The sequence below is a fragment of the Furipterus horrens genome, unplaced genomic scaffold (genome assembly GCF_987537825.1).
Source record: "Furipterus horrens unplaced genomic scaffold, mFurHor1.1.pri manual_scaffold_2, whole genome shotgun sequence".
In the NCBI taxonomy this organism is placed as follows: Eukaryota; Metazoa; Chordata; class Mammalia; order Chiroptera; family Furipteridae; genus Furipterus; species Furipterus horrens.
The window spans coordinates 63,456,928-63,483,504 of NW_028327172.1; the positions used below are offsets into that span (position 1 = coordinate 63,456,928).

The 26,577-nt window shown below is 37.0% G+C and overlaps 1 protein-coding gene across 1 annotated transcript; it reads left to right on the plus strand.

Moving 5' to 3' along the window:
- Positions 1-15,269: 15,269 nt before the first annotated feature.
- On the plus strand, positions 15,270-26,243 carry MMP13 (matrix metallopeptidase 13). Its single transcript, XM_090265811.1, has 10 exons — positions 15,270-15,431; positions 15,520-15,761; positions 16,439-16,587; positions 16,764-16,889; positions 18,984-19,145; positions 20,523-20,640; positions 21,603-21,736; positions 23,305-23,464; positions 24,111-24,214; positions 24,892-26,243. Exons 1-10 carry the CDS (start codon positions 15,312-15,314, stop codon positions 24,990-24,992), a joined length of 1,416 nt encoding a protein of 471 aa, XP_090121937.1. The 5' UTR covers positions 15,270-15,311; the 3' UTR covers positions 24,993-26,243.
- Positions 26,244-26,577: the final 334 nt, after the last annotated feature.

Consider the following 26,577-nt stretch of genomic DNA (forward strand, 5'->3'; position numbering starts at 1 on the left):
CGCTTCCCTCCAGCAGTCCCCCCCGCCCGTTAGTTCATGTCCATGGGTCATGCATATAAGTTCTTTGGCTTCACCCTTTCCTATATTATTCTTTTTTTAAAAAAAAATATGTATTGATTATACTATTACAGTTGTCCCAATTTCCCCTCCCTCTGCTGCCCTCAACCTGGTGGCCCCCATCCCTCCAGTTGTTCCCCCACTTTTAGTCCATGTTCATTGGTTGTGCATATAGTTCTTCTCAACCTCCTCCTGTCTACTCCACTCCCTCCTACTATGCTTCCTATTTCCTGTACCATCTCCCTCCCTTTCCCCCCTCCCCCTCCCTACTGACATTGCCCCAATATGTTCTCCATACCTATAGTTCTATTTCCATCCTCGTTGCCTATTTAGTTTGCCTTTGTTTCGATTCCCTAGCCTCTGTTGTTGGTTCTTGTGATGCAGTCTTCATTTTAATGTTCATAGTTTTGATCCTTCCTTTTCTAAACCAGTCCCTTTAACATCTCATATAACAGTGGTTTGGATCTAATGAACTCTTTCAGTTTTATTTTGTCCTGGAAGCACTTTCTCTGCCCTTCTATTCTGAATGACAATTTCACTGGATAGAGTATTCGTGGCTGTAGGTTTTTGATTTTCATTACTTTGAATATTTCTTGCCAATCCCTTCTTGCCTGCAGGGCCTCCCTTGAGAAGTCAGCTGATAGTCTAATTGGGACCCCTTTTTACATGATTCTTCTCTCTTGCTGCTTTTAAGATTCTCTCTTTATCTTTAACTTTTGACAATTTGATTATAATGTGTCTTGGAGTGTTTCTCCCTGGGTCCAGTTTTTCTGGAACTCCCTGTGCTTCCTGGACCTGTAAGTTTATTTCCTTCCCCAAGTTCAGGAAGTTCTGCTTCATTACTTTTTCACATAATTTTTCAATTTCTAGTTCTTCTTTGCCCTCTGGCAATCCTCTAATCTGAATGTTCGATCTCTTATAGCTGTCTCAGAGGTTTCTGATTCTCTCCTCATTTTCCTTGCTTTCTGTTTCCTCTTTCTGCACTGGTTGACTGTTTGTTCCTTCCCTAGGTTCCAGTTTGTTGATTTGATCTCTGGATTTGTCTCGCCTGTTTTCATTCATTTCAGTATGAGTGGTTTTCAATCCTTTCTCATCTTGTTCCAAATCTTTTGTTAATTCTGTAAGCCACCTGACTATAGCTCTGAACTGAGCCTCTGATAGGTTTCTTATTTGTTCATCTGTCAGATTCTTCATCTGCTCCCTGGTGAGCTGCGTCACTGGAATTTCTATAGTTGTCTGCCTCATTTTGACAGATTTGTGTTTTGCTTTGCTTCTTGGGCAGGCTATAGGGGGCAGAGCCCCTGTACTCATCACAACCCAGCGACTGGCAGCGATCCGCTTTTTCGCGGTGCTGTGGTGCTTTGTGTGGGGGCAGGGGTTCAAGATGGATTCCTGCCGTTATTCTCCACTGGGAGACTGGGATCCGACCTCCCGCTCTCTGGGCCTCGCCGTCCGAGGCAATGCGGGGGCTGCCTTTCCAAGCGTTGGGGTTCCAAGCTGCCGGGGTTCAACTGCAGCCAGGATTGCTCTCACTGCCACTGTCCCTGGTGCTACCGCAAACAGCACCGCCCGATTTCCCTCTCCCTACCTGTTTGACGAGCACCGCTGGTTTATAACTTCGTACATTGGGCTTTCGTGTAGTTTTGTTTTCTGGAATTTCTAGTTATCTTTTGTTTTGAGGTAGTTGTATTTCTAGTTGTAGAGGGAGACTGAGCGTGTCAGTCTAAGCCTCCATCTTGGCCAGAAGTCTCCCACCCTTTCCCTATATTATTTTTAACTTCCCCCTATTATGTACCAATCAATTATGCTACTCAATCCCTGCAGCATATTCCCATTTCTTCCCCTCTCCCCCACCAGCAGATAACCCTCCAAATGATCCTCCATACCTAGGATTCTGTTCCTATTCTGGTTTTCTTCATTGGATTTTGGTTTTATTTTTTAGATTCAGTTGTTGATAGTTGTGACTTTGTTGTCATTTTAGTGTTCATAGCTTTGATCTTCTTTTTCTTAAGTAAGTCCCTTTGACATTTCATATCATAATGGCTTGGTGATAATGAACTCCTTTAGCTTCACCTTGTCTGGGAAGCACTTCATCTGCCCTTCCATTCCAAGTGATAGCCTTGCTGGATAGAGTAGTCCTGTTTGCAGGTTGCCTTTCATCACATTGAATACTGCTTGCCAGTCCCTTCCTGCCTGCAAAGTGTCCTATGAGAAATCAGCTGATAATCTTATAGGCACTCCCCTGTAGGCAACTCTGCCTCTTTCTTGCTGCCTTCATGACTCTGTCTTTATCTTTCACCTTTGGCATCTCAATCATGATGTGTCCTGGTATGGTCCCCTCTGGGTCCAGCTTGCCCAGGACCCTCCGTGCTTCCCAGACATGTATGTCCATCTCCTTCACAAAATTTGGGAAGTTTCCCTCTTTCTTTTCAATTCTTGCTTCCTCATTCTGCACTGGTTGACTGTTTTTTTTTTCTTCCTTATGTTTCAAATCATTGATTTGAACCCCAGTTTTCTTCCCTTCACCATTGGTTTTGTGTGGATTTTCCTTTGTTTCACTTAGCATAGCCTTAACTTCTTCTCTTATGCATTTGCCATACTCAAGCATATCTGTCAGCATGTAACCATCTTTATCATCAGTGTTTTGAATTCTGCATCTGTTAGGTTGTCTATCTCCTCCTCCTCCCTTAGTTCTCCCACTGGAACCTTGATCCATTCTCTCTTCTGCACCATACTTCTCTGTCTCCTCATTCTGCCAGGCTCCTGTGTTTGTTTGCCTCTGCATCCCAGGTAGAGCTCCTGTTACGTTGTAAGGGGCAGAGCCTTAGGGATGCATCAGTACAAAATGACCTGTTTCACCACATTGTGGCACTGTATGTGGGGGAGGGGTCTGATAGGAAACAATGCCACCTGCCTAGCACTCACTCCTTTTTCAGGCACCTCTCCCACTTCCACACCCGATGAGCACCCCTCTAGCTGCCGCCTTGGCTGTTGTTCCTAGAGTGGGTGGGTCTGCGGACATTCTAGGACTGTGGGGGCCATTTAAACAAGCAGACTCTGCTGAGAGACCGGCAATTTCTGCCTCCACACCAACCTCCACTGGTCTACACAATCAGAAGCAACAAGGCTTGATTTTCCCCAGTGCTGGGACTGTGAGCTGCTAGGTCCAGTGAGGAGCTGGGAATGCTCCCCACGTGTCCGTCCTGACTTTAAAACACATTACTGCACTTTCTGCCGGCCTGCTGCTGCCGCCACCACACTGCGTCCTCTCCACCCTGGCTCTGCCCCTCCTACCTGTCTGGGTGAGTGTTTCTTCTTTATATCTTTGTTTGCTAGACTTCCATGTAGTTTGATTTTCTGGAACTTCTGGTTGTTTTTAGTTTTGAAGTAGTTGTATTTCTTCCCAGTTGTGGAAGGAAATGCAGCGTTTCTGTTTACACCTCCATCTTGGCCAGAAGTCCCTGGCTGAAATCTCCTCAATGTCTTTTTGTTATAATGTTGATGAGATGTTATAGGAACTTAACTCTTGTTTGTGTCAATTAGCCTATGGTAAAATTTGATTTTTGTCATTTTACTTAGTCTCAGAGCCTATGATGATGTTAAATGAGGACTTAACTGTGTATGTCAGAAAAAGGAGAGAGGGAGAAACTTACAACTAAGAAGAGAATAAGTAGACACTTAGAAACAATAAATAGAGACCATGAAAGAAGGCAAACTGGGAGATTCAAGAGTTTATATAGGAAGTAGAGGGTCAAGCAGGAGCAAAGAAACACAGAAAAAAGAGCGAGTCCTTCAGTGCCTCCTGGTTAGAGACTGGTTTTGGTGGGGCTATCACCAGAGCTGCTACTAGACAAGTAGAATTGCCATCTAGGCAGTCTAGAGGATCATAAGTGTTTTAAAGGTAATGGGGTTCCTGTGAATCCCTTCAAGTATTCCCAGATAGTGACCACTTGGTCAACCTTCCAGTAATGCTGACTCTTATAGGTGAGTCCCTAAGGCGGTTTGACGTTGTAGTCAACACCGGCAACTCCTGCGGCGCACCTGAAGCCAAGCTGTATTGACTCCGTCTTTCCCTTGGACCCTTCAGCTGCGAAGAGAGGGGGGGTCTGCTGCATGGGCAACAGCAGACCCTCCATATCACCCTGCCCAGGCTCTGTAGCTTCAGCTTCACTGGAGAGGACACTCCAGCGTCATCGCAAGATGTTGATTTAACACGGGAGGAGACAGATACCGTGTCACTCCCGAGTCGGACTGCACAGCCATTCTCGGCGGTGCAGATAGACACTTAAGAAGCTACACCATCGTCTCTCGAGACGGACGGCTGCCGATAGATAGGTGAGCAAGTTCTGATTTCCTTTCTCTTTGATTAGCAGATAACCTGTTATCACTTGTAGGCCTCTGTATCCAAGCTCGCAGCAGCATATGTAGCTAACCACGCATATCACTCCTTCAGCCACATTTCAGGTTGGCCTTGATTGTCAACTTCCAATGCATTATGTACTCAAAGATAAGACTGGTGAGGAAAAAAGTCAAAATGAATACTGCTGTGAATACATTAAAACAAAAGAGAACATGATTTGTCAACCAAAAAGCAGCTTGTTTATCTCTGTATACCTGCCACATATGCCATTTCCTCTACCTAAAATGCTCTTTGTCTTTTTTCTACCAGTCCAAGCTCCTCACCATGTCTCTGTGGAACCTAATGAAAGTTCACAACTTCCTGCAAGTGTTTTTCAGTTAACAAACTTCCACCTGATCTGCCCTAGCTCTTGATTATTTCTGTTGTCCTATATTAGAGAGTATATGGGAAATAATGCTTTGTAAAAAGGATGCTGTCCACATGTTATTTTCCTTGTTTTATGTTGAAAGATCACATCTTCTATTTCTTGCATGTCTGCTAAAACTTTAAGTACAATGCTTCATGCACAATTTATGTTCAACAAATATTGAATAATATTCAATAATAACAAAAAAACCCAGTAATAACTGATATTAGTAATAAGAGTGGAGAACCTGCTATAGGTCAGATAAGGTGCTGCTGCTTTACTTATATTATCTCTATTCCTCCTATTGATATGAAAAGAGGATAATTTTCATTCTTAGTTTACAGGTAAGGAAAATGAAATCCAGAAAGGTTAAATAATTTTGCCAAAGACACACAGCTTTTAAGTCACAACATCAAGATTAAACTAAATGCCTATTTCTGTTGTACACCTACAGTTAAAATTTTCAGGTGTTATAATGAGGGGATTCATGTCTCAAGTACTGCAGTTGCTTATAGCCTGAATTGTGAGTTTTTAAAATTGTTCACTTTATTTTGAAAATATTTAGCATTTCCGAACTAAGATTTTTTTCCTTAAATGGCTTTTAAGGAAATGAAAAGTCATTTATTAGTTATCTATAGTTCTCTCTCTCTCCTTGTGGTTGTGGAAAATCCAATGGTGATTCATATATACAAAATCAATTTCAGAGTGTTTAGTAAAGGTATGCAGCACCCTCCTCCCTGTCCCCAGGGCATGGTTCACAAACTCCTCATATGATTTATATTTTTAGTCAATGTAAGCCACAAATATTGTCTAGAATTGAAGCCAGACAACATGACTCACATTATTTAGTGACACTTTGTACTTTAAAATCTTATCAACTTGCCCTGACTGGTGTGGTTCAGTGGGTTGGGTTAAGTGTCATCCTGGAGACCAAGAGGTCACCAGTTTGATTCCCAGTCAGGGCACATGCCCAGGTTGCATGCCAGATGCAACTGATCGATGTTTCTCTTGTACATCGAAGTTTCTCTCCCTCTCTCTCTCCTTCCCTTCCCTTCTCTCTAAAATAAATAAATAAATAAAACCTTTGAAAAAATCTTACCAACTTATAAAATATGGTAAAAAGCTTCTTTAAACTTATGCATTAATGTCAATGGTATACTAATAATATTTAGGTTGCTAACATTCTAATTGAGTGTGGCTACTTACAATTTAAACGGAATTTGGGTCTAGGTGGTTTTTCTGTCTAATCTAACCATCAACTAAGTAATTTTTGAGCATTGACTTCATAAATTCAAGGATTAAAAATAATTATAAATAATATACAACCCACAGAAAAACAATTATGAATTATAAGGAGGTGAGGTTTACAGAGAACTCTCTTCGGGCAACTTAAAAGAAATGTCCTAACCGCCTCTTGATTAATTAATTATATCCTAATTAGGGAGTTGCCTGTGTCACATTTTTGTTATATTTGTTTTCCTGAAACTCAAACATGTGTATACTAAAAAGGCAATTGCATTTCTATTGCATATCAAAGAACAGATAAACACTGTGTATTAATTTCAATATTCTTATCTTCATATCCTACATTTTGGGGAAATACTCCACTTTGCTATCATAAATTTGGAGACATATTATTGTGTGAGATCAGTCATGAGGAATAATAATAAAATACTAAAATTTTGAAATAACTTACATTTTTTAATTTGTTATATAATTTCCTGGGTTATTTATTATGATAATGTCACTCTTGTTGTTTTCTAGTACTTTTTTTTTTTTAATTGGAAAGAAAGAGGTGGAATTACAGGTGCTGCCCTGTGTAGTTCAAGGAAGTGTTCACCGTGTATAAATGTTAACCCTCACTTGGGACATCAGAAAATAGGATGAGAATATATGAGTTTACCTATATCTCATCAGTTAGTCATCTCTGATTACCACTGGTTCCTGATTTAATGTTTAAGTTTAGGGGATGAGTCAACTTAATTTTGGGGATTTTGCCCTTTTTCCATTCCCATCAACTGATTAGGTTCTACATTAAAATAATGAGTAGTGGTTCAAAATCATTTACTTCATCTGAATATGACAAAATACCCTGGGAGCAAATGAAATATCAGGATGAATGTCTCAATTTCCACTAGTTATGAAATGTACTTGCCTCCAAGCTGAAAGCACTCTGAAAGCAGCCAGAAATTGGCAGATATAGGACTTTACAAAATGTGTAAAACAGTTATGATTGGAGGAAAAATAGATAAATTCTATATTTAACCTTTTGCTTGATCAGTTTCATCAGCTTCTATATTGTACAAGAAGAGGTAAGATCTGCTTAATCATTTGTATTTGTCAATATTTGGGAAATTTCAGAAAGAAATTTTACTTTTAGAAAAAATTGACACATACCCTCAGTGATACCTTACCAGGCAAATGGCTCATTTCCTACATCTGGATTATATTATCTCATTTAGGGTTGGGCCCATGGTTGACATGGCTGTAAGGTGATTAGATGGTTCCCAAATTGAAACAAACTGGTAGTTCTTGTGGGAACTTGTTGGGGAAATTCTTCCCAGCCTGCAGTCATGTCTAGTTTTTTTGGGCTTTCGTCTAGATGTCCGGGATAGACTCACTCAGATCCTTGGCCACTCTCTAATAGAAAGGCCAAATGCAAAAGAACAATGCTTGGTCCTTTGTTACTTCAGAAAAATGCCATTTCCTTTCTACCCTACCTCCATTCCTCCTTACCTTTTCTCCTTCCTTCGTTTTCTATTTGCATGCCCAGTATTTCTTTTTCCTCCTTGCTTTTTACCTCCTTCTTCCTTCCCTCCCTCCCTTCCTTCTTTCAGCTGCCCTTTTTTTCTTCTTTCCTATGTCAGAAGACAAATTACAGGTTCCCTATTGCTTAGCCTATTTTAAAGATAAAATCCTCAAAAAAAGCAAAATGTACATTCTATATTTAAGGTCATTAATCAAAGGGTGAAACCTTTGTTTTTAACCATAAACTTTTACTTTGTACAAAAGAATGCTCTGTCCTTGAACAAAAGTAGTATGAAAAAAATAGAGATAATTATACGCCAGCATTTGACCCTGTAAAACCGGCTCCATGAGGTTCAAATGATCTTCCTTCAACCCCACTCCCCATCACCCCCAAATGAAGATCTCTGCAGACTCCTGAGCAGCAGAGGGACCATGTTTGTGCTGATCACCTTCCTATTTTGGACTTTTGTCTGCTGGCCCCTACCAGCCCCCTTATCTACTGCTAGAGAACAAGGTTGCCTCACCAAGGCAGAATTGTTTCCTACAGAGGTAACAGTCCCCTCCTCTTGCTGTTCTTCTAATTTAGTGTATAGTTTCTCCATTTAATGGGTATAGTTATGTGCTTTCTTTCTAGTGCTACTTGAAAGCCTTTTATCACCTTTCCTTGAGATCAACACATGGGCAGAAGAGAAATCTGAGCTACTGTGGAATAGACTCCAGCATTTGCAAGCCTTCTTTGGTATACAAGCAAACAGCCAACTGGATTCTGCAACTTTGAACCTTATGGATCCATAAAGGTATGGGATCCCTGATATAGTGGGATAGTGGGATATATAATATTTCCCTAAGAAAATGAAGTGGCTAACTGATAACTTGACTGACAGGTAAAAAGGTGGCTCATAATTTTTCCTTTGTGCATATATAATGTTACTTTAGCTGGCAGGATCAGCTTTGGTTGATCATATACTCATGTGTTAAGAAGTACTTTAGGGGTAAAATATAGTGTCCCAGACTATGCTATTCAGATGGCTGAGATTCTAATCCTAGCATCAATGTTATCTCTTTCTGTGACTTTGACCCCTGCATGGGGCTGGTGTCCTCCTGTGCTATTTATACAAACAAACCTGAGGCAGGAAAAAGAAGAAGAAAAAAAGACAATCTTTTCATCATTATAACCTCAGCTTCCAAGGAAGATCATGATATCAGCAGTGTCCTAGAAAACTCCAGGAAAATTGAGTTGGGTCTCATTGCTCCACACCTTAAATGCTGCTTGGACAGATGGACCACAGTTTCAGGAGAAAGATCTGGAAGTGTAACTCCCTATTCTAACACACACATACACAGAGGCACTTCAGTAAGCCCCCAAATGTGGAATATTAGAGATTATTGTACTTTTAAAATCTATCCTTTTTGATGATTCATTTTATTTATTTATAGAATGAAAAATCTAAGTATGCTATGGTATATTAAATTTTCTTTAAAGATAACCTTAATTTTTATGTGTTTACAAGTATTTTTGGTTTTAAAAAATCTAAACAAGACTATAATTTCTTAAGATTTAAAAATTGCTCAGTGCTCTACTCTGGAACCTTCATGGGTCCCGAGCACCTTTGGGAGCCTGAACTGGGCTCCAAGGCTGTAGCCTGGGCTTTTTGATTTGAGTGTTGGCCAGAGCCTGAGACCCTTGGTGGTGCCTGCTTGAGCATGTTTCCAAGCTTGGGGAGAGTGATGCAGGCAAGTCGATTGAGCTTGTGGCTGCCACCCTTTGGTATCTTGGGCTTGACCTCCTTGGGTTTTACAAGGGCCTTGACAACCTCAGCACATGTGGTTATCTATATGCTGGTCCATTAGATTAGATATTTGCTGTCTGGTCAGCTGCATCACTGGGCTCTCTATCATGATCTGTGCCATCCTGACCATTTTGTGTTTACCTTTGCTTCCTGGGCAGGGCTGTCACACCTCCTACGCTATAGGGGGCAGAGTCTCATGCACTTGTCACTACCGGTCGACCCGTCTCACCACGCTGTGGCATTTTCTGTGGGGGTGGGGGTCCAAGGTAGATTCCTACTGTTCACTCTCCAGTGAGAGACCGGGAACCTCCTCCTCCACCCCCACCTCCTTTGGGCCTCACAGTCCAAGGCAATGGAGGTCTGCCTTCCCCGACTTTGGAATCGCAAGCTGATGGGTCTGGTCTGCAGCCAGGGGTGCTCTCCAGGCGCTTCTTGCCTCCCCTTAAATACGGGTGTCTGTGCTTACTGCCGTCCTGCCGCCATCGCTGCTGCTGCTGTGGACAGCACAGCTTGAACTTTCTTACCAGGCTTCACCCCTCCTACCCATCCGGACGAGCACCACTTCTTTATAACTTCATCCATTGGACTTCCATTTATTTTCTGGAACTTCTGGTTATTTCTGGTTTTGCAGTAGTTGTATTCTTTCTTAGTTGTGGAGGGAGATGGAGTGTGTCAGTCTAGGCCTCCATCTTGGCTGGAAGTCTCCTGTGTTTGTTTGCTTCCATGTTGCTCCTATTACATTGTGAGGGGTGGAGCCTTAGGGATGCGTCAGTATAAGGCGACCTGTTTCACCACGTTATGGCGCTATATGTGGGGGAAGGGTCTGAGAAGGAACAATGCCACTTGCCTAGCACTCACCCCTTTTCCAGGCACCTCTCCCACTTCTGTATGGGACTGGTGCCCCTCTAGCTGCTGCCCTGGCTGTCGTTCCCAGAGTGGGTGGGTCTGTGGATGTTCTAGGACCGTGGGGTCCCTTTAAACAAGTGAACTCTGCTGAGAGACCAGCAGTCTCTGCCTCTGCCCCAACCCCCACTGGTCTGCACAGTCAGAAGCAATGAGGCTTGATTTTCCTCGGTTCTGGGATCATGAGCTGTGCAATCTGGTAAGGAGCTTGGAACGCTCCCCAGGTGTCCCTCCTGACTTTTTAAAATGTGTAACTGCGCTTTCTGCTGACCTGCTGCTGTTGCCGCTGCTGCCACGACCACACTGTGTCCTCTTCGCTTCAGTTCCGCCCCTCCTACCTGTCTGGATGAGTATTTCTTCATTATATCTTCATATGTTGGACTTCCATGCACTTTGATTTTCTCGTACTTCTGTTTGTTTCTAATTTTGAGGTAGTTGTATTCCTTCTTAGTTGTGGAGGGAGATGCAGCATGTCTGTCTACACCTCCATCTTGGCCGGAAGTCCAAATATTAACCTCTTTAATGCATAGCATTATTAAAATATATTTTCTGCAATTTTGAGTTTATTCTCAATTTTATGATAAATTCAATGAAGAAAGGCAAATTATGGCTTTCCTGGAATTGAAAGTAAAGTACATGCAACATACCAACAACATCGTATCTGTTCTAGATAGTATTGTTTTTAAAAACGTTGAAGATTGACTACCATCTAAATAAATCAACTTTAAGGATATATTTGAGGATTATCTTTTAAAAAACTTGGGATATTACAGTAATTTTTTTTCTTTTAGGTTTTTTCCTATTTTTCCAGTCACTAATAAGTTTGTTACTTTTTTGAATATTACTTTTTAAATCAGAAAATTGTTTTAAAAATATGTAACAACTACTTTAGTGAATTAATGTAACAAGGTGAGGCTAGGCTATTTTAAAAATAGACTGTTTGTTTGTTGTTTAAATATTAGGAATCTTTAAATATACTGAAATTGCTTGTTGTTAAAACCACAAAGGCTCTACTTTTCTTGCTTGTTTATATTTCTATTATTCACTGCCAAACAATCCAGATTTTTTCTTTTTCAAAGACATTTGGGCAGTGATGGGCTAGAATATGTGTTCTATTCCTTGTTGTTTTCTCTTACAGTATTTGGCTAATTCTGGCAGAAATGAACATTCAGTAACCACTCTTTTTAATAAAACACAATAAAAATTAAAATTCATTAGAAAGCGAGCCTAGGAAATTAATTAAGTCTTGACTTTCAGGTGTCATGCTCCAGTAAGAACTAAAGAGAATTTTCTTGTTTTTCCTTGCAGAGTCTACTTCTTCTGTGGATCAACCCAGTATAAATATAGCATTCCTAAAGAGCCTGTGATTCAGTTGTTAAAAGTAAATGACTTTCTAAATTGCCGACCTTCTGCTTTGCAGCTGCAGCAGCTAAAATGAGTTTCTCTGCACTTAACACCTGACCTGGGGCTTATGTCTGGGGATTATGCGGTGATCAACTGTGCATAAAGAGGTTAGGTGGGGCACTCTTACACCTTACTCTGGGGTGTAAATATTGTGGATGAAAAAGGAATTGTATGGAAAGTAATCTCACAGGATGATTTGATCATGAACTCCTATCTGGGCAGGTCATGGTGGGTAGTTATGACCCAGGCATACAACTTCTTTAGTAAAAGTGTTATCTTTGCTTTAAGTAATCCCTGTTCATTGTTTCTATGCATCTAGGTTAACACATTTTGAAATTGCCCCTTTCAGAACCCTCCTAATTAATACCTGACCATCCTCAGGAGAGCAAATAATCTTAACTGTTCTGTAATCTGATCCCCACCTTATTTTCTTCCACCTTCAGATAATCTTTCTTACTTTCCCTCCTTAGTCTCAAATGCATGAAATAAACTACAAAATTTATTTTTCACAGCATTTTAGATATTGCTCCTCAGTATATGTCATCAGTTTTAGCTCAAACTCATAAAAATTCTCTATAGGTTCGACATTTCTTATGTTGACAATATGATTGTTTAAATCTTCTTTTAAGAGTATGTAAACCCTTTTCTTGAGATTATGGGGTGTGAGGAATCAGAAACTAGAACAAAGCAACCATCAGAGAGTGTTTACAAAAATCATTACTTCATGCCTTCATGCAGTGCACAGAATCACAATCACTTATCTTTCAGAAAAATAAAGATAATATTAAGGGTCATTTATTGTCAACATTCACAATTCACAACATTCTAAACTGAAGCCAATATTTTTATCTTAAAGATTATTTGATTTACAGAATTTTCATAATTTTAACCCAACTCCAATGGCCCACTGTTTCTGTTATTCCTAATCTGGAATCCCCCTATGCTTTACTCAAGTGTCATTTGTGCATATTTTTGGTTCTCTCTTGGGGATTGTTTTTAGCTTAGAGACTCATAACAACATATGTTTCAAGAAGTCCCATATTGCTTATGTCTGAGTCAGAAGTATATATACATTCCTAATTTAGTCCACAGTTTTGTTTGCTCATGCCACAGGTTTTCAAATTTCCCAGTAGGTAAGATTGTTAGAACCATTTATTTGCAAGAGCCAACTCAGACTCATTATATTAAAAGTACCATTTGAAACCACAAACACTTCACTAGTGATAACCAGAGACCTGACTTTCACCTTAACAATTGGCATCCTGAGATAAGGACAAGCGAGATGTGGACAAGTAGTTTGCCATCACAGTTCCATGTGCCGACACATCCTAATCACCACCTTAAAATTGCTCCTCCATGAACAATAGCCCATGGGCAAGAAGTCTGATTTTTTTCCTTATGGAATCTATTTCTACTTTAATCTGAGGAGTTTTTATTTACACTACTAAGAAAATTATAGAATATGTAACAGCATGTTTTCATTAACCTTTCTGTGTTTTTTCTTTTTCACTGTTGATATTCTTAAATGAAATAAGAACCTGATAAATACTAGAGGTGTTTGGTAATAAGCCTTATTTTTAAAGTTGAAGAACAGTGAGTTTATATATTTTCATTTCTCATTAAAAATGTTTCTTGGTGGGAGAAATAATATTGTATGATTTAAAAAAAGACACATTTTATCCTTCATCTTCATAGATGACTAGCATGGTATTCTACATAGTTGATGCCTAATCAATATTTATCAATTTAATACATAAAGTAGTTCAAAAAAGTCTAGTTTCAAGTAATAACATTTCTATAAATATATGGAAATTTATAAGTACTGTTAGCTTATTTGATTCTTTTCTTCCACTTTCAAACATTAAACAAAATGTCACTTGTTTTAACTTCTTCAAGGATTATTACCTAAAGAGACTTTAAAAGATTATGGATGTTTATTGATAAAATACAAATACTTCCTAATGAACTAATTTTCTATAAGCTTAATAGATGAATCAAACTTTTGCATAATTTTCACTTATTCTGAAAACTAAATGTGGTACACAGAGAAGGCTTAAAACAAGTTATTGGCTAGTGACTGAGCCCAAATCTAATCTTGAACTCATTGGAAATAATCTATTGTAAATATCTACTTGGCTCTATCTTGGTTAAAAGCCTAATAAATTTCCCTTAATTCCCACTTTCAATCCCAAATGCAACTGTTTACATTTTATAGGCTTTCTGGTTTTCTCTGAGGTATTGACTATTCTAGATTATAGTATTTTATCTACATGTTGGGGTATCCCTTCCCTGCTCACCTTAAAGGTATATTCATTCTTCTTCTCTTTGCCTAATATGTTCCTGACCTGATCTTTTCTCTGACTCTCAGTCATTGAAAGTTGCATTTTCGATCAGTCAATAAATCTGAAGATGATGGCCCATAAGGCTGTATTCATTTACATCTGTGAAGGACCAAAGTGGCATTCTGATTTCATGGTATTAAATGTGTGACATTCTGAAGGGAATAATAATAGACTAGAGGGCCTTAGAAGACTCTTTTCCTGAGTTTTTTGACCAAAAGTATTTCCATTATTCAAAACTGAAAAAAAAAATTGAGAAATTTAAAACTGGACATGTGTTTACCTAAAGCCCTAATTTTTCTGATACACCAGAGGTGTGGGAACCAAGAAGCCCAGTTTTTAAAAAAAATATCTGAAAATGGATGGAGTAGACATCATATTGTATGGTGGTTAAAAACATGAAGTCTGAGTCTACTGGCTTGGATTCATATTCTGGAAGTACCATTTATTAATCATATGACCTCAAACAGGTATTTAACTTCTCTATGTCTCACATTATTCAGATGTAAAGCAAAATCAGGCTATTCAGTAGTACCTATTTCATAAGCTGTTGTAAGGATTAAATAATACCTTTTAAGCCTAGCATGTAGTAAAATCCCTCAACCTGTGTCAGCCATTATATTGTATTTCCATATATTTTATTCGAGTATATCCTCCCTCTGCCTGTACCCATGGGGAATTCATGCAGGACTCCATGTTTGTTGAGACATCACACTGTGCTTTTAAATTCCAGCCACAGTACTCAGTTCTGTGTGTGCTATAATGCTTCCATGTGCAAGCTTGGTTCTGGTTCAATTCCATGATCCTCAGGTACGTATAACATTTCCATTGTAGCTGCTCTAAAGAAACTAGAGTTGAGAACTCACCAGATTATAAACATTCTGGAAGTAGGACCAGGTTTCTTTTTTATGGAAGTGCGCTATCTTGATACTTTTATCTGAAAAAGTAAAAGTAGGTGCTTTTCTTTAGAGAGAAAAACATTTTTGCCAAATGAAGTGAAAAATTGACTACTCTCTGTTTCTTCCCACAGTATCTGTAAATATGCTGAGTCCGTTTTTTTTACCAGATGGTATTTGAGACCCTGCTGAAAAAAGAGATGCCCTCATTTTATATTTCCCTCAAATTCTACCACAAACCACACTTCTTGGGAGGAAAAAAAAAAAAGTCGCCATGTAAGCATGTTTACCTTCAGCTGAGTAGGAAGTTGAAACTTGTCCATAAGTGATGACTCACCATTGTAGGCCTATAAAAGTAAAGGTATTGGTCTGTGGGAAGGCAGCAGCCTCCAGGCACATCCATTCAAGATGCACTCAGGTGTCCTGGCTGCCTTCCTCTTCTTGAGCTGGACTCATTGTTGGTCCCTGCCCCTTCCCAGTGATGAGGATGATGAAGATTTATCTGAGGAAGACTTCCAGTTTGCAGAGGTAGAGTATCTCGCCAATCCCAATGATATAATATATATCATAAATGCCCTTCTCTTTTAAAAGCAGGTCATTTTGGTCTCTTTTCCAGCGCTATCTCAAATCATACTACCATCCCCTGAATCCTGCTGGCATCCTGAAGAAGACTGCAGCAAACTCCATGGGTGACAGGCTCCGAGAAATGCAGTCTTTTTTTGGCTTAGAGGTGACTGGCAAACTTGACGACAATACCTTAGACATCATGAAAAAACCAAGATGTGGGGTTCCCGATGTGGGTGAATACAATGTTTTCCCTAGAACTCTCAAATGGTCCAAAATGAATTTAACCTACAGGTAAATCATTGGCTATCTTTCTTTAATTTTTGTTAGTTTTTTATAGTATTAAATGTCTAATGTTCAGCATAAGCTACAGATGGGAGAATATGTGTGGTCCCATCTTATTTTAGATAGGTCTTAAATATTTAACTGGAAGTTAGTTTAGTCTAGGAATAACTAATACTGTTGATGAAAATGTCTCATAACATCAATTATTGTTACATTAACTGGCGTTTTTTTTCTCATTGGAAATCTCCAAGTATTTCTTTGAGATATGAATCAAAGTAGAAATAAAAGTTTCATAAAATTTATAAATGTAGTGCATAAGGCATTATTTATTATAACAGTGTTAAAAGAGAGAGTCCTCCTCTCCCAAGGAACTTTACAGAATTATTTATTTAGGCTATAGCAATACAATTCTAAACTTTTAGCATGCAATATCAGTTTTAGTAAACATCTGAATACTTCAAATTTAAAATGCGAATTGGTCAGATACTTGGAGATACTCAAAATGTCTGACTGAATTCTTCATTTTTAAATCTTTGTATGACATCATAACAAGTTCTTTAAAACAATGGGTGAGAACTTTTAGAGAAGCCATTGCATTCTGCATTAAAAAGCTGTATTCCAAGAAGATATATTCTAAAATAACTTTCACCTTCTAAAAATTTAATTGAAATTTTTCTATTGACTAGAATTGTGAATTATACCCCTGATATGACTCATTCTGAAGTTGAAAAGGCATTCAAAAAAGCCTTCAAAGTTTGGTCTGATGTGACACCTCTGAATTTTACCAGATTTCACAATGGCACTGCTGATATCATGATCTCTTTTGGAACTAAAGGTAATGATGTGGAATCATTTTCAAAATACTTGTATATTCTGCTCCTTAATTGGCTTTATTTAAAATTTATTCTTTAAGTCATTCATTACTTTTTACAGAATTCATCAAAAATTCACCAAGCTCCTGTACTAGGCATTACTGGTATAACTGGATTCTTAACTCTTGCTTTTGTGTAGAGCATGGTGACTTCTACCCATTTGATGGACCCTCTGGTCTGCTGGCTCATGCTTTTCCTCCTGGGCCAAATTATGGAGGAGATGCCCATTTTGATGATGATGAAACTTGGACAAGTAGTTCCAAAGGTAATATTTCTTATAAAGATATAATTAATGATTACTAGATTAGACAGTGAATCCATTGATAAGAAATTAAAAAGCATATGCACTATACATAAAAGCATATAAATTATATTTGGTATTTGATTATATTTTCCAAAAAAGTATAAAAGTTTATCTTATACTTATTAGTCTCTAAAATATTTCTACAAGGCAATGTAAAAACATTAAAATTGAGCAAAATCTGCCTAGTTTAGTGGCTTGATGAAGCTCACTTTGAAATAGGGCCAAAATCTCTTTCTGTCAACTAAGGCATTGTTACTGTGGATTACCTTTTGGCCTGTAAAGGAAGTACAGTTTATTACAAATATATATCCAGAAACTATTAAAGATGGATAGATGAGTTGGATGTGAGTTTAACTAGTTTTTTTCCCCCTGGTAGAAATATTAAGGCACAAGCCCAGTCAAGTTTCTGTTTCCTGTTATATGAGTTACCTGATTCAGGTTTGTCTATATCACTGATTTTATACTCCCACAAACCAAGATAGTGTCTTACTCCAAAAAGCATGAAACAAATAAGATGAAAGTTGTATTTACAAGAGAAAAATGAAACTGAGGGTTGAATAACTTCAGTCAGTATTTGAATCTTCAAGGCTCTAAAGAATTGGAAATGTTAATTTTGAAAAAAAATTAGGTTTTTCCAACTAGGATTTAACTTTGAAGCTGTACTGACCCTTAGTTGTGACAATTATAGGTATTCTTCATAGATAGCTAATTTTTATTATTCATTTATATTAAAAGAATTATTTTTTCAAAGAGTTAAAACTGGGCCTTGAGTGATCAATGTCTCAATTCCACTGCCTTTAATATGTCTTTGGAAGGAAGATGAGAGTTTATATATTTATTCTCTGAATATTTCACTTAAGAATGGTTCTAGAAAGAAAGAACAACATTTAGTATTTTTAAGATAGTGTCACAATAAACCTCAGTTTCAGGTTTCTGCATAAATTCTTGGTTTGAAATATTTAATTGAAATTAATGAAAATATCCACAAATAAATCAGGATTAACTTTTCAGATAAAGGCCAAAATGCTGCCCATGACTAGTGATTTCATGACAAATTACTTGTCATTCAGATTATATGAACTTGGATTGCTCTTCTGATCTACACAATTTACCGAGTTAATTACACATTTTCTTCATGCATAGGCTATGATAGCAAAGGGTATTTAAGGTCAAATCGAAACCACTGGCTCCAGTTTTCCTGGGCTGTTTTTTTAAGTCTTTTTAAATCTTTTTCCAATGTAAAATAGCACCACAGTATTAGAAGGCTAAAAATCTGGTGGAAAGAATGAGTAGAGGAAATAATGTAAATATAGAATCATAGTCTTTTAAAGTAGAGGGAAGTTGGACGTTTTTAATGTTTTTATATTTTCAATGTAAAATGAGCAAAATCTGTGTCTTTGAACAGAAACCTAGAGAGATTCTGAACAGGATCATGGGATAGAATTTGTTCCCACGTAGGTTCTCAGAGACCCTATTTACTGCATCTCCATACCTGGTTATCATCCTTTTGGATGCTGCTTCCTGTTTAGATGATGTTCCAGACAGCATCCTATATACAGTATGGGGAAAAAGTAGGTTTACAGTTGTTTATATAGAAAAATAATACAACAATTAACAAATAATAATGCAAGAATAAACTCTGCTTTGTGTACTCACAGTTGCAAACCCATTTTGCCCACCCTGTGTGAACCCTCATTTGATTTTCCATGACTTGTCATGTAAGGTCATCACAGTTCACTTTCCTCGTCTGACCTGAGAAACCAGAGAACAAGTCAGGATTGCTCGTAAATTCTTATTGATTGTAATAATTTGAGCGCAGTCTGTTGATATTCTAACTATGTAGGCAACTGTAGTGAAAGCACTAAATTATTTATAAAAGTTGAACCAATTTTTGAATCTTCCCCTTAAGGAACTGAATGTTAATTTTAAAAAGTGAGTAAAACAGCCAAGAAAGGGAAACAAAGCCATACAAAATGGATGAAGAAAATAACATTCCCTTCATTAACTAGACATTGGAGGACCTTGTTTTCTCCTTGTTTCTTTGTTTTCTTACAGGCTACAATTTGTTTCTTGTGGCTGCCCATGAGTTTGGCCACTCCTTAGGTCTTGACCACTCCAAGGACCCAGGAGCACTCATGTTTCCCATCTACACCTACACTGGCAAAAGCCACTTTGTGCTTCCCGACGACGATGTGCAAGGGATCCAGTCTCTCTACGGTAACTCTTTATTTATCAGCTTAAAAGCAAAATAGGTTTATGCATTTATTTTCTAAAATATTAATGAATTCACCATTATCACTTTTGCTATTGTGGTTCTGTTATTAAAACCTGAGAAGACATGCTCATTTACTTTTTCCAAATCGACCTACCTGCTCAAGTAGAAAACATTACATTCTCCAAAGTTCTTATAGAATATAACTCTTTATATTTGTACTTTATACATTGCAAGGTACATTTGATATTTTCAAAACACCTCTTACAAAAGAAAGGAAAATATTTTATTCCCCATTTAGTCAATGAAGACACTAAGCCCTGTAGAGTTTAAATAGTGTATCTACAGCTGGGGGTGAAAGTGATATCTTAACCAGCTTTTATAAATTCTGAGCATTCTTTCAACTAAGCCATTGAAGTATAAAACATTCAAGTGGCCTGTAGTAGTTTTTAATCAACATCTACATTGACCATTGTATGATTCTTTTCCTTTTTTTCCTTCCAAATTGTCAATAATATTTACAGTAATTAAACCTAAACCCAAACAAGCAAAATTACCTGCCAAAAGTAGATTAAAGCCATGGTGTAGTCATCAGTGTAAATACTTCTAGAACACAGCTCAGAACATTTACTCATGCCATCCAACCCATTATTTCCCCTCTGGATTTAAATTTACTGTAGTAGCTAATGTGGGTGTGAGCAAGTATTTTGCAGTTCTTATTATTTCTACAATATTGTGACCAAGAGACTTGATGATAGAACCCTCATGAACTAGATAGAGAAAAAGCAGTTTAGAATGGTTGTTGTGTACTGTGCTGTTTTTGCACTCCTGTGAGCTGGAAAAGTTACAAACATGTGGCAAGTCATATTAGTGTTGCTGAAGGCCTGGCTTTGGCTTTTTACTGAGATGCAGCTGCACTGTGGTAAACTGGTGAAGCAACATTAGCTGATATTGACAGCTGGAAAAATAGGCAAAAGAAAGAGCTAAAATAAAGGCTCCCACAGGGATGATGGCCACCAGAAATGACTTTAAGAAGAATGTGTTTCTCAAGAGCAGTCTGTCAATAGGTTGTGCAAAACATGAGGAAAATTTCCTCAAAGTCCCCTTCCCCCATTTCTATCATCATCCTCAAGAAACATAAATTTGTACTTCAGATGAATCTCAAAGTGTCTTGAAGCGTGAAAGCAGAAGAAGTCCCACCTGCAAGACCTTGGTAACCCTGCAGGAAGGAAGTAGGACTGCATGGTATTTGGATGATTACATAGGAGCAGCAGTATTTACTGCCCTCCCAGAAGGGAACCCTCTCCTACTCTCCATTAGCAGGCCATCAGTAAGGTCAAGGTCATCTTCAGTAGCTTCTTTCATTTTCTTTATGATTGTAGGTCCAGGAGATGAAGACCCCAACCCTAAACATCCCAAAACACCAGATAAATGTGATCCCTCCTTATCCCTTGATGCCATTACCGGTCTCCGAGGAGAAACAATAATCTTTAAAGACAGGTATTCTTGACATTATTTTATAAAACCTGCATATAACAAGCATTTGTGAAACTGTGTCTACAAACTGCCAAAACATCCAGACAAACTTCCAACGGTGTAGTTAACAGTGAAAATGATAGAACTTTGAGCAGTTTATTTACATATTTCAGATTAAATAAATGACTAGTGAATAAACATTTTACTTTTCAGTGAGTAACCTTCGCATTGTGTAGATATGCTTATATTTTTGGTATAGCCTTCTTTAGAAAGATAAGTAAATATATGTCTAATTTATTTAAAAACACATACATAAATTAATTACTGTATTAATAAACTGTTACTCATAATGTTCACATGAATTCCTTCTGATGTGAAAGACTGCACTAGGTACACATGCTGGAATATGAGAGAGGGAGTGCTTTAAAAATCTTAACCTGTAGGTAGTGAAAAATGAAATATTAATTTTTAATCTCAATATGCTTATAAATAAGCTTATTTTTTAATTTATTCATTCACCAATTAATTGTTTCCTCATCTGTGATCCATTAGCATTTCTACCTCCTCTATTATAGCTCTGGTGACACTATACTATCATGTAGCTATTTCCTCATTCAGGTTCCCCAGGCCATGAGATCTTGGCTGACATAGTTTATGCAACTCATGTTTTTTTCCAGAGCCCTGTGCAGGGCCTGGCATATTTGCTTGCCATTTGCAAGGTACACAAAACTTGGTCTCAACACACGAAGGACTTACAGCCTTTCACTGAGGCTCTGTGTGACTAAATTTTAAAACTTTAGGCTAGAGTTAGGTTAGCAACAGCTTGGTTAACAGACACTTAAAGGGAAATGGAAACCTTTCCTCCTTCACAGGTGTTACGAAATGCTTGTGTCTACATCTGTATTGATGTAAAGATAGGTGACTAGCAGGATAGAAATACTGCACTTACAAAGTGACAGAAAACTGTATTTTTATTTTTGTCCTAGATTCTTCTGGCGCTTGCATCCTCAGCAGGTTGACGTGGAGCTGTTTTTAACAAAATCGTTTTGGCCAGAACTTCCCAACCGTATTGATGCTGCATATGAGCATCCTTCCCATGACCTTATCTTCATATTTAGAGGTAAGTCTTCCATTGACAAGGCCTCCCATATGTCTGGGGTAGGCAGGGATAAACTTGGTGCTACCAGAGACTTAGTAAAATGATCACTGCTGAAAATATACATAAATTAAGAACCAAGTATATAAAAATGGAAAACAGAAAGCACCTGAACCTTTCTACCAAGTATCCTCAGATTTGACAAATGAAAAGTCTACATAATTATAATAAGTATATAGGGCTATACATACATATAATAAATATACAAGGGGGCCCCCCCCAACTGGAATTTATTTATTAAAAATGTGTATTTATTCCTATATGCTTAAACTTCAGTCACCTTCAAAGTACTCTCCATTTGATGCAATACACACATTGAGACTTTTTTCCCACTACTCAAAACAGTTTTTGAGCTTGTCGATTTTGATGTCTTTTAGTGCTTCTGCCTTTGTTTCACCTCTTCCACATTGGCAAAACATTTCTTCCCTTTGAGGTCTTTCTTCATCTGGGGAAACAAAAAATGTCACTGTGGGTGAGACCAGTGAATAGAGAGGATGGAATACAGGGGTCATGTCATTTTTGATAAAAAACTGGAGAACACTCAGCATGGTGTGGGCAGGTGTGCTTATAAATCACCCATCATGAAATGGCAAACACGTTAAAAGAGTCTTCAAAAAAATTCACTGAGGCCGAATGCAGCCTCTCACAACACCACCAGCTTGTACACTGATACAGATGCATTACTAGAACACTCACCCAATGGGGGAAGCCTGTACTACAAGGAGCCCACCCTCCAGAAGATAACCCAGTTTTTTGAGTCCCCCCTTGTATATGATAAATATCTACTTTTTGTTTCATAGCAATCATGTCAGTTTTTCTATTTCCTTTTAAAAAAATTGACTGAGCAAGCATTATAACAATGTACATTTTGAAAAATTGAAAAAATGTTATCTATAATTCCCCCTCATGAAAAATCTATTTACCATATTTCATTTTCTCACTTTCTTTTCTGGTCCTTCACTATATGTAACATTTTTTAATATTTATATTCAAATTATATATACATTTTAATATTCTACTTGTTACCTTCACATAAAATCATGAAAAATTTTCCAAATTGTCACTTCACCTTCATGATCATAATTTATAATGGTTACATAGCATTCTACTGACATTGTTTTTATTGTTTGACTATTATAATTAATGAAGTTATTTTTTTAGAGACAGAAATAACAAATTTTTATCTCATATAAAATTTGAGTTTTCAGTATAATTTATTGTACCTACTGTGCTTCTTATTCATGTAGAAATCTTAATGTATTTTCCACCCAGCTTTAAACTTCATATCCAGAGGTAATAAATTGCCAACTTGATTATTTTATTTGGTTGGCTATATTCATAATTAGGAAATTGAGACCTTAAATGCTATTTTTGTTTGAAGAATGCTCATATTTCTGTTTCATAAACATGGTGCCAAACAAGACTAATTTATTTCTAAGTAATTGTATGAGTCTCTTTGTTAAGTAAATGTCTATACATGTGATTCCTAATAGATTCCCTGGGATAATAAAACCATCTTTTACTTACTCTAGGCAGAAAAATTTGGGCTCTTAATGGTTATGACATTCTGGAAGGTTATCCCCAAAAAATATCCGAACTAGGATTTCCAAAAGAGGTTAAAAAAATAAGTGCAGCTGTTCACTTTGAGGATACAGGGAAGACCCTCTTCTTCTCAGGAAACCAGGTCTGGAGGTATGGCAGCCACACTTACTGACCCATTATCTTGTGTCATAGAGGCAAAGTGAGTCTTGAACATTTCTCACTACTTTAAATTATTATCTCATGCATGATTTAAAATGTTAACCAGTCATATTAATTTCTGTACTGTGTCATCTCCTGCAGGCAGCTTCTCAGACAGAGATTTTAAAGTTTCAAGTCCTCTTGAAAATACACATATCCATGTAATTCTCACCTCATCTGAGCCATTCTTTTCTTTTTTAACTGTTTGTCATATAGCTCAACTATGCTAAACCCGTCTCTTTTATACATAATGGGAAATCAATAGAAAATTACTCAATGCACTAACATATATTGATTTCACCCTAAGAACACTTTCCTAATAACACACTTTTATAACATATGAAATTTGTAAAATGGAAATGAGCTTATAATTTTCTTTACAATGATAGCCTTTAGGCAAATCAAAAAATACTTATCAAAAATCCACTATACACTCAGTATTGTAATTTTTTATTTTAAAAAACTACCAAATGTTTTAAATGAACTTAAAATTTTAAAACTTGTCAATTTTGAAAGATGCCATTATATCCATTGTATCATTTCTAAGGTAATTTCTAAAAAGTACAACCTACTTACGAGTTTTTTTCTCATTAAACAGCTATGATGATACTAACCGTATGATGGATAAAGACTACCCCAGACTAATAGAAGAGGACTTCCCAGGAATTGGTGATAATGTAGATGCCGTCTACGAGAAAAATGGTAACTAATTCCATTGCACTGACTTTACTGGCAGGCTTCTATAGCCCCTCAGAATCATTTCCCTTACAAGGGATGTTTATACAGGACTTAGATGTGATAAGTGTGTGGCAGTTAAGGAATTAGACATTCCAGTGTGACTCCTTCCACAGACAGCAAACAGAAAAATAATGTGCTTAGAATAAATGAGAATTTTACTTAATGATTGCTAATCCTACAAATAAAAGATGCCAAACCTTAAACACTATCTTAAAGCACATCTAAAGATGCCAAGATGCAAGGAGTATTGACATAATTCAAATCAGGGGTAGAGTGGGGAGTAATTTATATATGAAGACCAATGGTTATCATTAACTATATAATGATTTTTACTTCAGTTATGAAAATGGATATCATCCCTAATGTACAACAAATAATATCAATACTTCAGGCATCAAAATGAGAACTCATGACAAGACAACTAATTTGAGGTGATAATTTAGGAGAGCTGGGAATCTTTAGACTGTTTCCCCCCCTTAAACTATAAGCAATATATTAAAGCATTAGTAGGGTTTATAAAGATAAATAAGATAAGCATTGGCATGTTAAAAAATGTGGGATATTAACAGAATAGACTTTTAATAGTAGCTGGAGTAAACACTATTTTCAAACTAAAAGATTTTTTGCTCTTTTTCTTTTAGGTTACATCTATTTTTTCAATGGGCCCATACAGTTTGAATACAGCATCTGGACTAACCGTATCATTCGTGTCATGCCAGCAAATTCCCTATTGTGGTGTTAAGTGTCTTTTAAATATTGTTATTTAAATCCTGAAGAACACTTGGGACAATACTTCCAAGGATATGGGAAGGAGGGGACAGGGAGAGGGAAAGATATCAGGGGAAAGCTTCGTTCTGTGAACAAGCTTCAGTAAGTTATCTTTGAATACAAAATATCTATATGGATATGTGTGGCTGGAACCACACTGAATTTTAAAGTAATGAAATTCAGTATCTCTAAGGATCACTTAATTCATGTATGCTATATAGATGCAATTATTGACTATTATTTCCCACATCAAAAATGGAACATATGTCTGTCAAAGAGACTTATCATAATTTTTAATATATTTATGAGAAAAAATTTTCAAAGGCATAAAAGTAAATCACATGTATGTAATTAATAAATCATCTTTGTCAAAAAGTATAAAATAGTATAAAAATAGAATTTGTGGGACCACGTGGTAGTTATAAGAGAACAAAGATAAACCAAAGGAAAATGTCTGTCTCTAATAAATATATTGTAAACAACTTCACAAAAAATAATATGGGTTTTGCATTGAAAATATTTGTAATATTTGAAAATATTATAGACAATAAGGGCATATCAAAGTCACTTAAGATAGGAGACAGAGACTAATAGTGAGGATGGTAGTTGTGACCTTTGGATTCTGTTTAATTTTCACTTTTCACAATGACTCAATGGCTACTCTAAAAGAAGGCTGATATTTCTTTGTGTATTTACAGAAGATAGAAAAAAAACTTTCTGTGTTCAAACACTTCAGGTTTTTAAAAAATATCAAAGTAAAGTATCAAAATTATCAAAATGATCTAAGACCTCAGTATCACTTTCTCATAAATTATCTGAATAAAACTAAAAGCATTGTTACTCTATTTTTATCAAGATAATTGTTTTAATTGTCTAGTTCACCTTGGATATGTAGGCTATACAGATATAGACTAAAATGTATCCATATATTGGAAAGATATATGTTAAAATAAAGAACCAAAATAAAGAAAATTATTTAAATAGATTGTGGTCCTCTTGAGGATATGCAACAGTGCCCTCCCCTTTTTTTTTGTAAAATCCCTTAGTACATTTTATAGTGCCTGGCACTTGGCATTTATTGGATATATGAATGTCCATCAAGGGAAAAATTATTGTGCTGAGGGACCTTGTTTATAAAAACCCAGGCAAAGCAAAGGAAGTGTGTTATATTTGCTAAATGTATTAGGAAGTGTTTATATTGTTTATAATAAAGATATTTTCGACAGATGGTGTTATATGGTATATTTTGTCTTTTGGTGTATTTTAAGCTTCCCTCATAAAAAAATGTCGATTTAAATTATTCTTTTTTTTTTTTTTTTGCCAACGTTTCCTGGTGAATGCTGCTCACTCACTGTTTTAGTTTGTTTTGTTCATTTATTTTTTGTAAGAAGACTATATCCAGAATTTAGAATTAATTGTATCAGCCTATGGTAACTAAAATTTTGATAGTTTGGTCCGACTCATACTGGTACTGGTACTGGCACTGGTAAGCCCTTTTCAGGGTCAGTTTGCCTAGAGAGTATTACTGAGTAATGAAGTGGAAAGAGCAATAGATTTAA